The 17,647-nt window shown below is 39.6% G+C and overlaps 1 protein-coding gene across 2 annotated transcripts in view; it reads left to right on the top strand.

Moving 5' to 3' along the window:
- The window catches only part of FNTA (farnesyltransferase, CAAX box, subunit alpha), a 31,195-nt gene that overhangs the window by 2,555 nt on the left and 10,993 nt on the right, over positions 1 to 17,647 (top strand). Inside the window, exons 3-4 of one of the 2 annotated variants that reach the window (XM_024765128.1) lie at positions 7,743 to 7,857; positions 17,387 to 17,491. In XM_024765128.1, coding sequence (XP_024620896.1) covers positions 7,743 to 7,857; positions 17,387 to 17,491 — 220 coding nt within the window. The remainder of the gene's footprint in view (positions 1 to 7,742; positions 7,858 to 17,386; positions 17,492 to 17,647) is intronic. The other variant, XM_024765129.1, reaches the window with a different exon arrangement.

Below are 17,647 nucleotides of genomic sequence, written 5' to 3'. Positions count from 1 at the left end.
ACAACAGAAATGATTTACTGTTTTATTTAGAATAAACTTTGGTTGTTGAAACATGAGCATTTTGAAATATATTTTAGCTGTGAAATGTTAGGCTCAGCTGGAATATATTACTGATAGTGAGTGGATTATTTTCTTTGACAAAGTGTTCTTTCATAATGAATGTGAAATGCTTTGTAAATTGAAGGCCATGCAAATGTTAATTGTTAGTTGTTCTTCTAGGAAAGGGTAAACAAAATGGAATGCAAGTTTTGTAGTTTTATGTATATATTTCTTTCAGTTAAGGCTCTGTTATCCAAGATCATTCCTCTTTTACAAAAAGCGATTATTATTTTTTCTGATTATGAGATAATGTCAAGAATGTAAAGAAAGAATAATGGTGTGAGGGTTTGCCTTATCAAATAAACTTAATTAACATGTAGAACTGGTGCAGAAATAGATAGATTAATAAAGAAACTAAAAATAGGTCATCAGTATAGGTGGGACCTCAATATTTGATAAAAAGGACATTTCATATCTGTATGAAAAAGATGGATCAGTCAAGTAATGGTTTTGTAACAGTTGTCTGTGGATTTGAATATAAGCAGAATTGTATCCCTATCTCATATCTTACATGAAAATAAATTACAGATGAATTAAAGTCCTAAAGCAGAACTGTAAACATACTAAAGCAAATAGAATAATCTTTCATTCTTAGGGTAAAGAAGGAATTATTAGGCAAGATGTAAAACTCCGAATTGATTGAGGAAAAGATCAGAAGGTATAACTGCATGAACCTGAAAAACTTCCAAACTGGTGAGAGATATTATATGTGAAGAGATAATTCACTAGAAGAAATAGAAATATGTATGAAGAGATGTTAACCTCACTAGTGATCTGAGAAATGAAAACCACAACTTTTCCAGATTCATAAGGAACCTTTCGAAAACTGACACAGTCATTCATTTCTCTTTCAGTTAAAAATAATAAAACCTTTTTTTTCAGGGTAAAAAAAAAAAAAATCAACATTTTTAATTCTTAAATATATCATTAGGGGCTTCCCTGGTGGTGCAGTGGTTGGGAGTCTGCCTGCCGATGCAGGGGACACGGGTTCTTGCCCCGGTCCGGGAATATCCCACATGCCGCAGAGCGGCTGGGCCTGCGCATCCAGAGCCTGTGCTCCGCAACAGGAGAGGCTGCAACACTGAGAGGCCCGCGTACCGCAAAAACAAACAAACAAACAAATATATATATATATATCATTATTACAAACCACAAAGGAAAAGAGAGAAATAATGACCCATTGATCAAAAATTGATAAATGATTATATCACAATTTTAAATTTGTGCAACAGAAGACACCGTGAATAAGTTAAAAAGCAAACAGCAGTGTAAGAGAAGATGTATAAACAGAGGATCGATATTCAGAACCTTATAAGGAATTCCTACGAAAGGTTAAAGAAACAGGGAAACTAATCAAAAAATAGACAAAGGGTATGAACTTGTAGTTCATAGAAGAAAAAATTTCGTTAGCCATTAAATAGGGGGACAATCCATTATCATTAGGAATGAAAGATAATTTTAAACTGTTTTATGATATCAGATATTGAGACATATGAACAGATCCATGCTTTTCAGGTGGTAGTTTTCATATGTTTAGCCATTTTAGAAAGCACTATTGCGTGTATATTTAGTAAAACTAGAAAATGCTCATATCTTACAACCTTGAAATGCTGCTTCGCATGATACATTCTGGGTTCACTCTGGCTTATGGCATCAGAAGACATGTACTAGGAGGCTGAGAGCACAGACTTCAGAGCCAGACCACGTAGTGCAGATTCTAACTGCACCACTTTACTGACTCTGTAACCTTGGACAAGTTATTTAACCTCTCATTATCTCTGTCTTCTTCTGTGTCAAATGAGGACGATAGTAGTAACTACTTTATAGAGTGAGTGAGGTATACACATGAAATAAGAGAACAGTGGCTGACTCATAGGAAGCACTGTGTGTGATAGCTATTACAATTCACAGCATTTTTTGGAAGAACAAAATATTGGAAACCAGCTGTATATTTGTGTTTTGGAGAATAGATAAATGTATCGTTGTCATACAGCTGTGTGCTACATAACCAATAAGAGGATCTAGATCTGTTATAATAGGGACATATTGCAGAAACAGTGTTGAGTGAAAAAAAGGCACATAAGTTTTAGACACTTTGAGTATGACAGTGTTTTAAGTTTGTAATTTTTAATTAACAGACTGTTAATATCAAAAAAATCTAATGAATATAAAATTCTATTTATATAATCCCAAATTTATTTATGACCCTAAATTATATAGGGTCATATAGCCCTAAGACTGAGTATCCTAGTCCCACTTGTAGGAATCTGTTCTGCAAAAAAATAGCATTGACATGTAAATTATGCCAGGCCCACTGTATGGAAAAGTGAAACAAGAATGATGTAGATGTGTATACATAGGCATGGAAGAACATATCACTGAGGGGGAAATGCCAAAATGAAAAGCAGAATGAAAGTGTTATGCCAACTTCATTAAAAAACAAGAGCAAGATTACATTTATTTGCTTAGAAAAATGTCTGGAGAGACATATCAACTGGTAACAGCCATTACCAGTGATACAGATCCAGTGCACTGGGAGTAGCACTGGATATGGGAGACTTCATGTACTTTTATATTGTTTGCAGTGTTTACAAAGAGCATGTATTTCTTTCTTTTCTTTTTTTTTTTTTGAATACTCAAAATAGTTTTATTTTAAACATTTACCAAATTTAAGTTGTGCTAACTTCTGATACATAGACATATGTATCTACATAACTGTATATACATGTATACATAAATACATACATAATTCACATCTATGGTAATATTTTGAGCTTTACCTATGAAATTAATTTCAATTTGGGTCAAATATTTTATCTTTTGGAAGAAACCTATTTTGTTCATGAAAATCTTGAATCCATCTGAGGTAAGGAATAGAATTACGGGTAGGACTGGGATATGGGAGTGGGGTGGTCAGACATGCCACTAGCCCATACAGGGTGCGTTGGCGAAAATTTGAAAAAGGAGCCACATCATCTGGGCAGACACGGCCATGCACCAATAAACTCGGCTTGGTGAATGGGGTAGGATTTCAGCTCCCATTCCCTGCCTTAGCTGGATGCATTGCACTGGGTGCTACCTGCATGTAGGTGGCAGTCCTAGAGGGATGGCTCAGTGGCGGTGCAAGCAGAAGATGGTGATCTGGCCAATGATCTGTACAGCTCCATTCCTCGCTGGACTGATTTAATTTGTCTGGAGGAGTTTGGTTGGGTAGGGATCTTTTCTTCTCACCACTTCTGATGATTTAGCTGAAGAAGGAGATCTCCCCGATGAAAAAAGTCCATTTTTCAGGTTCAAGTGTGCAGATGGCTGTGCAGCCTCCAAGTGGGCTTTCATGGTTTAATCTTAGGAAATAGCCCAATGTTGATTCTTGAGTCCTAAAAAAAATATGCTGTCGATCTGGTTGTAGATGAGCTTTGCAATTTCCCTTTTCTCTCAGCGCCTCAGCTCGGACGCCTCACGCCAGGGATCGTACGGAGGGGCTGCGTGAGGAGAGAGGAGCGGGCGGGGAGCCACTGGGCTGCGCCCCAGTCCCAGGCAGGCTGGCTGGGGGACCAGGGCCGTGCACATCCCCACCCGGATGGCGCGGCCAAGTGGGCGCATGGTGTTCTGTGCCCTCCAGGCTGACTCCCGGAACGTGTATTTCTTTTTAATTAAAAACATTTTGGGGGCTTCCCTGGTGGCGCAGTGGTTGAGAGTCTGCCTGCCGATGCGGGGGACGCGGGTTCATTTCCTGGTCTGGGAAGATCCCACATGCCGCGGAGCGGCTGGGCCTGTGAGCCAGGGCCGCTGAGCCTGCGCGTCCGGAGCCTATGCTCCGCAACGGGAGAGGCCACGGCAGTAAGAGGCCCGCGTACTGCAAAAAAACCCAAAAAAACAAACAAACAAAAACATTTTGGAGGACTTCCCTGGTGGCGCAGTGGTTAAGAATCCACCTTGCCGGGCTTCCCTGGTGGCGCAGTGGTTGAGAGTCCGCCTGCTGATGCAGGGGATGCGGGTTCGTGCCCCGGTCCGGGAGGATCCCACATGCCGTGGAGTGGCTAGGCCCACGAGCCATGGCCGCTGGGCCTGCGCGTCCGGAGCCTGTGCTCCGCAACGGGAGAGGCCGCAACAATGAGAGGCCTGCGTACCGCAAAAAAAAAAAAAAAAAAAAAGAATCCACCTTGCCAATTCAGGGGACATGGGTTCAAGCCTTGGTCTGGGAAGATCCCACATACTACAGAGCAACTAAGCCCATGTGCCACAACAACTGAAGCCCATGCGCCTAGAGCCCGTGCTCTGCAACAGGAGAAGCCACCGCAGTGAGAAGTCTGCGACCACAACGAAGAGTAGGCCCTGCTCGCCTCAACTAGAGAAAGCCCACATGCCACAGCGGAGACCCAGTGCAGCCAAAAAAAATATTTTTTAAAGTAACACATGCTCACTGAAGAAAAATTTGAAGATGTTAACATCAAAAGAAGAGTATAATCATCCAGAACTAACCACTGTTAACATTTGGTGTATAGCCTTCCACTCCTCGGAAAATATGTTTCCACAGAGTTAGGTTTATACTATGTATGTGTACATGTGTGAATATAAAATAATGTGTTTATACATTGTATATAGAGTTAACATAAGCATTTTGTTACACATTTTAAAGTATTTGGGAGCTTGGTTCTAATGACCACATAATATTCCATAGTTATTTACCATGTATATTGTTTCTAAATTTTACTCTGGTATAAATTAAATTCAGTATTTTAAAGGTAGTATTTAGGAGTAGATGACCTTTGTATGTTCAGAAAGAGCTATAATTATTCATGCTCTCCTCTGATAATTTCTTTTTTGGGGTTGTAGTCTAATGAAACTATATACATACCCGTGTGTGCTTGCATACACACACATAAGTGCATATGTGTGTATTGTATATTTAATTTTTAAAATTTTTTAATGAAAGGTCATTGGATGCTTAAAGTAGTGATTTTTATAAAACAAAATTGAAAACAACCAGTAGTAGCAGAATGGTTAGGCAAATCAGGATATATTGACATTGTATTCATGCATATTGACCTCCTAAAAGTTTGTGAACCCTGTCAGTAACTGGAAAATTATATGCTATAAGAAAAATAGCGGGACTTTCCTGGTGGTCCAGTGGTTAAGAATCTACCTTCTGATGCAGGGGATGCAGGTTCGATCCCTGGTCAGGGAACATACCCACGTGCCGTGGGGCAACTAAGCCCATGCGCCACAGCTACTGAGCCCATGCTCCACAACTACCAAGCCCTTGCACTCTGGAGCCCACACGCCACAACTACTGAGCCCCCGTGTTCTGGAGCCTACGCGCCACAACTAGAGAGCCTGCGTGCTGCAACTACTGAGCCCATGCGCTCTGGAGACCACACACCACAATTAGAGAGAGGCCCACGCACCACAACGAAGAGCCCGTGCACTGCAACAAAAGATCCCGCATGCCGCAATGAAATCCCACATGCTGCAACTAAGACCTGATGCAGCCAAATAAATAATAAAAATTTTTAAAAAAAGAAAAATAACATAGCATGTCCACATAAATTTTTAATTGTGGAAAAACAAGTATTGAGGAGTATTTAACACCTGGGTTTTTTTAGTAGTCTGTTTAGGGCTTAGTCTGTTCTCTATGTTAATCTGTGCTGTGATGTGAAGGCATTTCAGCTGCAGTGAAATGAGCATTGTGATTAGCAGTGTGTGCTTTGGTGTCAGACTAGATTGGGGTTTAACTTCTGTCTCCAAAGTACACTGGGCCATGTGAACTTGTTAATCTCTCTTAAGCCTGTGTCTCTTGTGGAAATGAGAGTAAAATAGGTTAACATTTGTAAAGGTCTAAGTTCCTTCAGTTAAGAGATTGGCAAAGATCAGAAGTTTTGATACTCTGTCAGTGAGGATGTGGAAAAAGAATTGGTGTATTCATACATGCTTGGAGGGACTATATATTGAACAGACCTTTTTTGAGAGGTTGATTTGGCACTGTCTGTCAGCATCAACAGTGCACATAACCTTGATCCAGTAATTCCACTTGTAGGAATTCATCCTACAGATGTACTGAATTTGCACGTGTGTGCAGAAACATACCATGATAGGACAGTGAAAGAATGAAAACAATTTAAACATTCATTTATAGGGGACGAGTTAGGTATAGAGTGCCCATACAACGAAATGCTGTGCAAGTGTTTGAAAAATGTAGTAAACTTTGTAACGGGGAATGTGGTTGAAAATTATGTCATCTTCTCATCTTGTTCCTCAAACTCGTATGTTCATAAATAAGCATATATTTTTAACTAAACGAATAGCTGCTGCTCTGCACCTTATGTTTTTCACTCAACAACCTGTCTTAGCAATTGTTCCATTTCAGTACATAACAGAACAGCCTCGTTACTAATAGCTGCGTAGGATTTTGTTGTATGGGTGTACCATGATGGACTTAACCCATTCTTTACTCATGGAAATTTCAGTTGTTTCCAGTCTTCATTTCTTTATTTCTTATGTAAATTTCCTTGGATGCTTTGGGCACATACAGGAGTATATTTGTAAGAAAACTTACTGGAACTGGAATTGTTAGGTCAATGAGTAGTCAGTTTTTATTTATTTATTTATTTTTTAGAGAAACACTTTATTTTTGGCTGTGTTGGGTCTTTGTGCTGTGCACAGGCTTTCTCTAGTTGTGGCGAGCGGGGGCTACTCTTCGTTGGGGTGCATGGGCTTCTCATTGCGGTGGCTTCTCTTGTGGAGCATGGGCTCTAGGCCTGTGGGCTTCAGTAAGTTGTGGCTCACGGGCTCAGTAGTTGTGCCTTGCAGGCTCTAGGCATGCAGGCTTCAGTAGTTGTGACGTGCGGACTCTTGAGCTCAGGCTCAGTAGTTGTGGCACACGTGCTTAGTTGCTCTGCGGCATGTGGGATTTTCCCAGACCATGGCTTGAACCCGTGTCCCCTGCATTGGTAGGCAGATTCTTAACCACTGCACCACCAGAGAAGTCCCCAGTTTTTAATTTTTAATAGATATTACCAAGTGGTTTTCCATAGAGATATTTACTAGTTTATACGACCTTGAATAATGTATGAGTGAAAAAAGTAAGGCCCAGGACATTAGAGTGGGATGTGATCTCATTTATATTAAAAAAAAAAAAATGAGAAGATGGAATTAGAACATATACTTTTGTGTGCATAGGATATATTTGGAAGGATACATTAGAATCACTCCACAGTTGCTTCTGGGGAGAAGAACTGGGAATTTAGTGGAATGGAAACTTAGCATGAACCTTTTTGTACTGTTTGAGTTTTCTATCATTGTGTATATTACTTTTTCAGTTAAAAAAAACTGATCAAAATAAAATGTGAGAAAAACAGCTAAGTGAATATATTTGGATATATGCACTCTTAATTTTTCTTTAATGCATAAGGTCTCTGGGGGATCTGGAGTCAGGCATCAACCCCCGTACGTGCATCCTGGCTGTGACACAAGTTATCAGGGTGGCAGTCATAGTCATTGGATTTTCTTTCTTTTGCGTATTGTTATAAATCGTATACATACGATAAAGTATCTTCCTCATAGAGGAAAACAACATTTTGTACTATAGTGGTTGTTTTAAACAAGAAAGATCATCCTAATGCAGTTGTGTGCTCTGTTTCTAGTTCAGGATGTTTATGATTATTTCCGGGCTGTCCTGCAGCGTGACGAGAGAAGTGAACGGGCTTTTGAACTAACCAGAGATGCTATCGAGTTAAATGCAGCCAATTACACAGTGTGGTAAGTAAGACACCTCGTTAATATTCCCTGTCTGAATGTCACAGGTTTTAGTTTGGATGACTTTTTTCTTAATGATAATTTTTATCAAAATAACAATTCACATATGAGTTTAAAAGTCAGAGACTGAATGAAAAATAGCAATCTCTGCTCTATTCCTTCTCATTACAGAGTCCCACTCCCTGGAGGCAATAATTCCTAGGTGTTTTTTCTTAAAATCACCTCTATATTGTAAATCATATGCTTGATTATTTTTAATTTTTTCACTTTAGACATTACTCCTGCTATGGAAGATACAGAGTTCAGTCTCCTATACTGTCTCCATCACAGTAATCAGTTCATGGTTCATGCAGACCCACATTTCATCATATATTTATATTTCCTTTAACAGATTGGCTTTTTTATTTAGTTTTGTTCTCTTTTTACCAGCAAGTTATCTGTCTCCCCGACTCTCTGCTCATGTAGAATGTCTCGTTACTGTTGAGCACAGCAGGTAACCCTTCAGTTCCTTCCTTTCTTCTCCAAGGACTTGGGCACCGTGTGTCTGGTCCATAGCTCTTTCCCGTGTCGGGTCCCTGTTTCCTAGATCTCACATCTTTCTCTTTCCTGCTTTACTCTCATTTTATAGACCAGATCCTTGAATAGAAGAAAACTCTTAGAAGGCTGTGATGGAAATTGTTACTGAGGTTTCGTAAATTTAAAAGTGTCTTCAGTCTCTTCGAGCTTTAGTGATAGAATTCTAGATTGGAAATCATTCTCCATTAGATTTTTAAAACTGTCTTTCTGTTTCTTTCAGCCTCTATTGAGAAGATTCCCATTCCTTCATTTTAACCTTTTCTTTAGCTTTGGGAATTTTTTTTTTTTTTAATGTTCTTTGGATAATGTCTTCTCTCTTTCCTCTGTTGGCTCTCTCTGGAATGCCTTTTAGTTGTGTGTTGTACTTCTGAGGTTGTCTTTTCTTACTTTTATCTGTTTTTATTTACTTTTGAGATTTTTTCAGCTTTATCTTCTAACTCTTCTATCTGCACTCATTTTTAATTTACAAGAACTCTTTTTATCTTCTCTGAGTATTCTTTTTTAATAGCATCCTGTTTATTTCATGGATGGGATATGTTTTCATTTTTCTGTTTATTTGTTTTGGTCTCTTTAATGTAAACATTTTTCTCAAACGGATGGTAAATTCTTGGCTCTCCTTTCATACTTACAGTGGAAGCAGGAAAATGATTTGGCATCCCTGCGTGTTGCAGGACTTGTCACCGAGAGGGGTTTACCGTGAAGTTAGTGTGGAGGCATGGCTGCTTTGTTTGACGTCTTCATATGTCAGTATTTCTGGGTCTTTTCTCTTGACTACTTTGTTTCTCTGAAGAAGAGCTGTCTGAAGAATGTACATTTGGCTGCCACAGTTCTGGGGCTCAGTTCTGGCAGGGGAAGACAGGGTTGGGGGGCATCTCAGCTGTTCAGTATATCAGCGTTAAATTTCCTTGTTTCCAGCCTTTACCTCACCCTGCCTTCTGCTGTGTCTGGTATTTCTTTCTGCTTTGGATTTTTCCAGAAAATAAAGCCACTTGTCTGCTGCCCAGGCTTTTTAAGAAAACCCTAGTCCTCCTTCTCCTATGTGTTTTCTTTACTTCCACAAAACACTTCACTTCTGGCGCTTCTAGTCACCGAATGTGTGTGGGATTTTTCCCCTACCAGGCAGTGCCCTGTGACACCACCTGGGTGTCCTACAGTTTAGCTCAATTCTAACACTGTCTACCTGGAGGTAACATCAGATCCTACAGGTTAAGGGCTCGGTCCCACAAGCCTGACCCACCCCAATGCCAGTCGCACATCCTGTGCTTCTGACTGGTAGGCCATAAATCAGAGGTTCCACAATTCCCTCCTTGGGTTCAACTGATTTGCTAGAGCAGCTCACAGAACTCAGTGAAACACTTACTTATGTTTACCAGTTTATTAAATGATATGATAAAACACAGAGATGCACAGCCAGATGAAAAGGTGCATAGGGTGACATCTGGGAGTGTCCCGAGCACAGGAGCTTCTGTTCCTGTGGGGTTGAGGTGCATCACCCTCCTGGTACATGGATGTATTCACCCCCCTGGAAGCTCTCTAAATCCCCTACTGTTGGGATTTAATGGTGGCTTCCTCACGTGGACACGATCGATTATTAACTCCATTTCCAGCCCTTCTCTCCTGTCTGGAAGATGGGAGGTGGGGCTGAACATTCCAAGTTTCTAATCAAGGCTTGGTCTTTCTGGTGACCAGGAGCCATCCAGGAGCCCAACTAGAATCACCTCAGTAGAAGGGATGCCCGAGTGCTCTTATCACTCAGGAATTTACAAGGGTTTTAGGAGCTCTCTGTGAGGAAGAAAAAGACAGACACACACACACACACACACACACACACACACACACCCAGGTTGGGAGATGTTGTCACCTCTCTGCTCAGGGTTGGGGGAAGGATCTTGGCTGCTGAGGACTCTGTCTACATTTTTAAATGTTTTCAGCCCCACCCTTGACTTCCAGTTTCGGAAATACCTGATACATCTGATTTCTGAACCTTTCTTCCTCAGTTGACAGGTTTTTAGCCCTTTCTGGTTTTCTAAGTCAGTCAAAACTTACCAGCTTACCATTTTCCATCGTTTTGTTGACCTCTTCCAATTGCTGTGGTATCCCCTCATCCTTGTGGATTTATACCCTTTTTATTTCTTTACTGTCATTTTAGTAGGATTATCTAGAGCTGTTAGGGTGATCTTCCATCACTTTATGTCTCTAATATGCATATTTTTAGCTTGTAAGAAATTCCTGACTGTACACAGCTCAGAGCAACTTAGAATGAATTTTAAATTTCCTAAGTTTATTTGCTGTTTTCTTAAAAACAGTATACCTGAAATTACCCATATGAACCAGGCTGCCTGTATGTGTATGTGCTCTGTGAAGCCTTATTTTCTTTAAACTAATTATAATAGAGAAATACTGTCATTTCCTCTATTTAGCATTTTATTTTAAGAGATAACTTTTAAAGTAGTTTTTTGGGGGGTTCGAGTCAAGATGGCGGTATGGGAAGACACAGAGTTGGTGTCTCCCCACAACTAGGGCACTTGTCAGACACTGGTGGGGGACCTCGAAGCCCAAGGAGATGGGAGGAACCCGCAAGTGAACCGGTAGGACGTGGGGGGACTGAGCAGGGAGGAGAAGTGGAGGCCAGACAGGACCAGCACCCCTGAGGAGTGGCTGAGAGGGGAGGGGTTCCTATGCCTGGAGGGACCCTCAGGGGCTCGGATTGGAGCGGGCAGAGTGCCCAGCATTTGCCCTACTCACTTGAGCCTGGGAAGCCTGCTGGGCTCCCAGGCTGGGTCTCCCGCCCTCCAAAGCCCCCTCCAGGATGCGTGGGTCCTGGAGGCATAGGAGGGAGGCCGGGAGAGAGGAGGAGAGGCAGCAGGAGGGGCCCTCCAGGACGGCAGGAGCAGGAGAGGAGCAGAGGGCGTTTGCCCTGCCCACTTGGGCCCAGGAAGCCAGCTGGGCTCCCAGGCCGGGTCCCCTGTCCTCTGAGACCAGAGGCAGGCCTGGGCCCCTTCTGTTCCATTGAGCCTAAGCCCCACCCCCCCACACACACACCCCCAGGGCCTTTTCCAGCTGTGTGAGTCCTAAGCATAGGCCCCACCCACTGCCCAAACCTCACCCTTGCTTAGGCCCCACCCTCCACAGCCAAGGCCTTTTCTACCTTTTTTTTCCCTTCCTTCTGCTCTTGTTTTTTTTTTCCCTTCTGTTCTTGTTTACTATTGTGATTCTGTTTTACCTTATGGTTGTTTCATCTATATTTTTATTTTTATACTCTTTCTAACATACCTGTTAGTTTCCTAGTCTAATTTTATTTTTTACTCTTTCTTCTTCTTATTTATTTATTTATTTTTTTGCTGCTCTGCGCAGCTTTCAAAATCTTGGTGCTTGAGCCAGGGGTAGGACTGAAGCTCCTGTGGTAGGAGTTCGAGTCTGAACCACTGGACTAACAGAGCACCTGAGACCCCAGGGAATATTCATCGCAGTGAGGTCTCCCAGAGGTCCTCATCTCGGTACCAAGACCCAGCCCTACCCAACAGCCAACAAACTCCAGTGTTGGACACCTCAGGCCAAAGAACATATAGGCAATCTACCTGAAAAAAAATTCACAGTAATGATAGTAAAGATGATTCAGAATCTCGGAAATAAAATGGAGGCACTGATTGAGAAAATACAAGAAATGTTTAACAAAGATCTAGAAGAACTAAAGAACAAAGAAACAGAGATGAACAACACAACTGAAATGAAAAATACACTAGAAGGAATCAATAACAGAATAACTGAGGCAGAAGAATGAATAAGTGAGCTGGAAGATAAAATGGTGGAAATAACTGCAGAGGAACAGAATAAAGAAAAAAGAATGAAAAGAATTGAAGACAATCTCAGATAGCTCTGGGACAGCACTAAATGCACCAACATTCAAATTATAGGGGTCCCAGAAGAAGAAGAGAAAAAGAAGTGGTCTGAGAAAATATTTGAAGAGATTATAGTGGAAAACTTCCCTAACGTGGGAAAGGAAATAGTCACCTAAGTCCAGGAAACACAGAGTCTCTCATACAGGATAAACCCTAGGAGAAACACCAAGAGATACTAAAACTAACAAAAATTAAATACAAAGAAAAAATATTAAAAGCAGCAAGGGAAAAACAAAAAATAACATACAATGGAATCCCCAAAAGGTTAACAGCTGATTTTTCAGCACAAACTCTGCAAGCCAGAAGGGAGTGGCAAGGTATACTTGAAGTGATGAAAGACAAAAACCTACAACCAAGACTGCTCTGTCCAGCAATGATCTTATTCAGATTTGATGGAGAAATTAAAAGCTTTTCAGACAAGCAAAAGCTAAGAGAATTCAGCACCACAAAACCAGCATTACAACAAATGCTAAAGAAACTTCTCTAGGTGGGAAACACAAGAGAAGAAAAAGACCTACAAAAACAAACCCAAAACAATTAAGAAAATGGTACTAGGAATGTACATATCGATAATAACCTTGAATGTAAATGGATTAAATGCCCCAACAAAGAGACACAGACTGGCTGAATAGATACAAAAACAAGATCCATATACATGCTGTCTACAAGAGACGCACTTCAGATGTAGGGACACGTACAGGCGGAAAGTGAGGGGATGGAAAAACATATTGCATGCAAATGGAAATCAGAAGAAAGCTGCAGTAGCAGGTAAAATAGACTTGAAAATAAAGACTGTTACAAGACATAAGGAAGGACACTACATAATGATCAAGGAATTAATCCAAGAAGAAGATATAACAATTATAAATGTTTATGCACCCAACATAGGAGCACCTCAATACATAAGGCAAATGCTAACAACCAGGAAGGGAGAAATCGACAGTAACACAATAATAATAGGGGACTTTAACAACCCACTTACCCAATGGACAGATCATCCAAACAGAAAATAAAGAAACACAAGCATTAAATGACACAATAGACCAGATAGATTTAATTGATATTTATAGAACATTGCACCCAAAAGTGGCAGAATACACTTTTTTTTCAGGTGCACACAGAACATTCTCCAGGATAGATCACATCATGGGTCACAAATCAAGCCTCAGAAAATTTAAGAAAATTGAAATCATATCAAGCATCTTTTCTGACCACAATGCTATGAGATTGGAAATCAGTTATAGGAAAAAGACTGTAAAAAACACAAATACATGGAGGCTAAACAGTGCATTACTAAATAACCAAGAGATCACTGAAGAAATCAAAGAAGAAATGAAAAAATACATAGAAACAAATGACAACAGAAACAACTGAAAACCTATGGGACGCAGCAAAAGCAGTTCTAAGAGGGAAGTTTATAACATTCAATCTCACCTCAAGAAACAAGAAAAGTCTCAAACAATCTAACCCTACACCTAAAGGAAGTAGAGAAAGAAGAACAAAGAAAACCCAAAGTCAGTAGAAGGAAAGAAATCATAAATATCAGAGCAGAAATAAATAGGAATGAAGAAAACTATAGCAAAGATCAGTAAAACTAAAAGCTAGTTCTTTGAGAAGATAAACAAAATTGATAAACCCTTAGCCAGAGTCACCAAGAAAAAAAGGGAGGGGATGCAAATCAATAAAATTAGAAACGAAGAAGAAGAAATCACAACGGACACCACAGAAATACAAAGGATTATAAGAGACTACTACAAACAACTATATGCCAGAAAAATGGACAACCATGAAGAAATGGACAAATTCTTGGAAAGGTACAATTTTCCAAGAAAGAACTAGGAAGAATTAGAAAATATAAACAGTCCTACTGCAAGTAATGAAATTGAAACTGTAATTAAAAATCTTCCAACAAATCAAAAGTCCGGGGCCAGATGGCTTCACAGGTGAATTGTATCAAACATTTAGAGAAGAGCTAACACCCATCCTTCTCAAACTCTTCCAAAAAATTATAGAGGGAGGAACACTTGCAAATTCATTCTACGAAGCCACCATCACCCTGATACCAAAACCAGAAAAAGATATCACAAAAAAAGAAAATTATGGACCAATATCACTGATGAACATAGCCACAAAAATCCTCAACAAAATACCAACAAACAGGATCCAACAACGTATTAAAAGGATCATACACCATGATCTAGTGGGATTTATCCCAGGGATGCAAGGATTCTTCAGTATACGCAGATCAATCAGTGTGATACGCTATATTAACAAATTAAAGAATAAAAAGTATATGGTCATCTCAATCGATGCAGAAAAAGCTTTTGACAAAATTCAACACCCATTTACAAAAACTCTCCAGAAAATGGGCAAACCCATTTTCTGGAAACAATCCCATTTCCCATTGCAACAAAAAGAATAAAATACCTAAGAATAAACCTACCTAAGGGGGCAAAATACTTCTACTCAGAAAACTATAAAGCACTGATGAAAGAAATCAAAGATGATGTGAACAGATGGAGAAATATACCATGTTCTTGGATTGGAAGAATCAATATTGTGAAAATGGCTGTACTACCCAAAGCAATCTACAGATTCAGTGCAATCCCTATCAAACTATCAATGGCATTCTTTACAGAATTAATGCAAAAAATTTTACTATTTGTATGGAAACACAAAAGACCCTGAATAGCCGAAGCAATCTTGAGAAAGAAAAACAGAGCTGTAAGAATCAAGCTCCCTGACTTCAAACTATACTACAAAGCTACAGTAATCAAGACAGTATGGTACTGGCACAAAAACAGAAATATAGATCAATGGAACAGGATATAAAGCCCAGAGATAAACCCATGCACATATAGTCACCTAATCTATGACAAAGGAGGCAAGAACATACAATGGAGAAAAGACAGCCTCTTCAGTAAGTGCTGCTGTGAAAACTGGACAGCTACATGTAAAATGACTTCAGACTATACTACAAAGCTACAGTAATCAAAACAGTATGGTACTCACACAAAAACAGAAATATAGATCAATGAAACAGGATAAAAAGCCCAGAGATATACCCACGCATATATGGTCACCTTATTTTTGATAAAAGAGGCAAGAATATACAATGGAGAAAAGACAGCCTCTTCAATACATGGTGCTGGGAAAGCTGGACAGGTACATGTAAAAGAATTAAATTATAACACTCCCTAACACCATACAAAAAATAAACATAAAATGGATTAAAGACCTAAATGTAAGACCAGACACTATAAAACTCTTAGAGGGAAACATAGGAAAAACACTCTTTGACATAAAACACAGCAAGATCTTTTTTGTCCCACCTCCTAAGAGTAATGAAGATAAAAACAAAAATAAGTAAATGGGACCTAATTAAAGTTAAAAGCTTTTGCACAGCAAAGGAAACCTAATCAAGACGAAAAGCCAGCCCTCAGAATGGAAGAAAATATTTGCAAATTAAACAATGGACAAAGGATTAATCTCCAAAATATACAAACAGCTCATGGAGCTCAATATCGAAAAACAAACAACCCAATTAAAAAATGCGTGGAAGGGCTTCCCTGGTGGTGCAGTGGTTGAGGGTCTGCCTGCCATAAAAAAAAAGCGTGGAAGACTTAAATAGACATTTCACCAAAGAAGACATACAGATGGCCAAGAGGCACATGAAAAGATGCTCAACATCACTAATTATTAGCAAAGTACAAATCAAAACTACAATGAGGTATCACCTCACACCAGTCAGAATGGCCATTATCAAAAAATCTAGAAACAGTAAATGCTAGAAAGGGTGTGGTGAAAGGGAACCCTCCTGCACTGTTAGTGGGAAGGTAAATTGATACAACCACTATGGAGAACAGTATAGAGGTTCCTTAAAAAACTAAAAATAGAACTACCATGTGATCCAACAATCCCACTATTGGACATATACCCTGAGAAAACCATAATTCAAAAAGAGACATGTACCACAATGTTCATTGCAGCACTATTTAGAATAGCCACGACATGGAAGCAACCTAAATGTTCATCGACAGATGAATGGATAAAGAAGATGTGGCACATATATACAATGCAATATAACTCAGCCATAAAAAGAAATAAAAATGGTACTGCTGAACCTAGTGGCAGGGCAGGAATAAAATTGTAAACATAGAAATGGACTTGAGGACACGGGGTGGTTGGGAAACTGGGGCAAAGTGAGAGTAACATCGACATGTACACTACCAAATGTAAAATAGATAGCTAGTGGGAAGCAGCAGCATGGCACAGGGAGATCAGCTTGGTGTTTTGAGACCACCTAGAGGGGTGGGATGGGGAGGGTGGAGGGAGGCTCACGAAGGAGGGGATATGAGGATATATGTATACATATGGCTGATTCGCTTTGTTATACAGCCGAAATGAACATAGTATTGTGAAGCAGTTATGCTCCAATAAAGATGTATTAAAAAAAAGAAAATAAAAAAAATAAAGTAGTTTTTTGTCTCATTATATATTGAGTTGGAATATTTTGAAATTTTGAAGTAAAAATAGACTAGAACTAATCATGTCTTTAGGGAAAAGGTTTTTTTACTGGTTTGACTTCACCTGTGAAAAAATTAAAGAGAAACTTGTTTCATTTATAAGTAACATTTTTAGAGTGGTTCTAAAAATAAAATATATGATAATGTTTGTAATGAAATTAATTTATTATATGAGTAATGTATCTAAATGAACAGGTTATACCATATGGGGAAAGAGATGTTTTTGATTCTTGTGTAATAGAACACTAGTAACCAGAGTATTACCTGGAAATAATCATTTGTTGGTTGTCTTTTCTTCTGTCTCACATTTGCTGCCTTTCACTATTTTTGCTTCAAAATGCCTGATTCTTCCGTTCATCAGATAGTTGTATGAGTTTGGACAATGACAAGCAGTTAAGTTGCTAAATTACTGGTTATATAGAATACCTACCAAAAATGTGTCTATGTTGTTGTCTTGTGACTTCATTTGATACTGTGGCTGGGCAATTTATGTGGAGTAATGAGACTTTGGATGCTTGATGTTTGCTGTAGGCATTTTCGGAGAGTTCTCTTAAAGTCACTTCAAAAGGATCTACATGAGGAAATGAACTACATCACGGCAATAATTGAGGAACAGCCCAAAAACTATCAAGTTTGGTAAGATGAAAATAGGAAGGCAATAAGTCACTATGCCAATAGTACCTGCCAGGGGGTGACGAAACCATAGGGAGTTGTTTTTTCTTTATGATTACAGTGCTTGCGTTGGAGCTGATGTCACCAGGCTTAACAGTGTTGTTGGGAGTACCTGAGATA

The sequence above is a fragment of the Neophocaena asiaeorientalis genome, unplaced genomic scaffold (genome assembly GCF_003031525.2).
Source record: "Neophocaena asiaeorientalis asiaeorientalis breed wild unplaced genomic scaffold, Neophocaena_asiaeorientalis_V1.1 scaffold14, whole genome shotgun sequence".
NCBI lineage: Eukaryota > Metazoa > Chordata > Mammalia > Artiodactyla > Phocoenidae > Neophocaena > Neophocaena asiaeorientalis.
The sequence above is the reverse complement of the archived record's forward strand: the minus strand, read 5'-3'. Positions and strand labels throughout refer to the sequence as shown.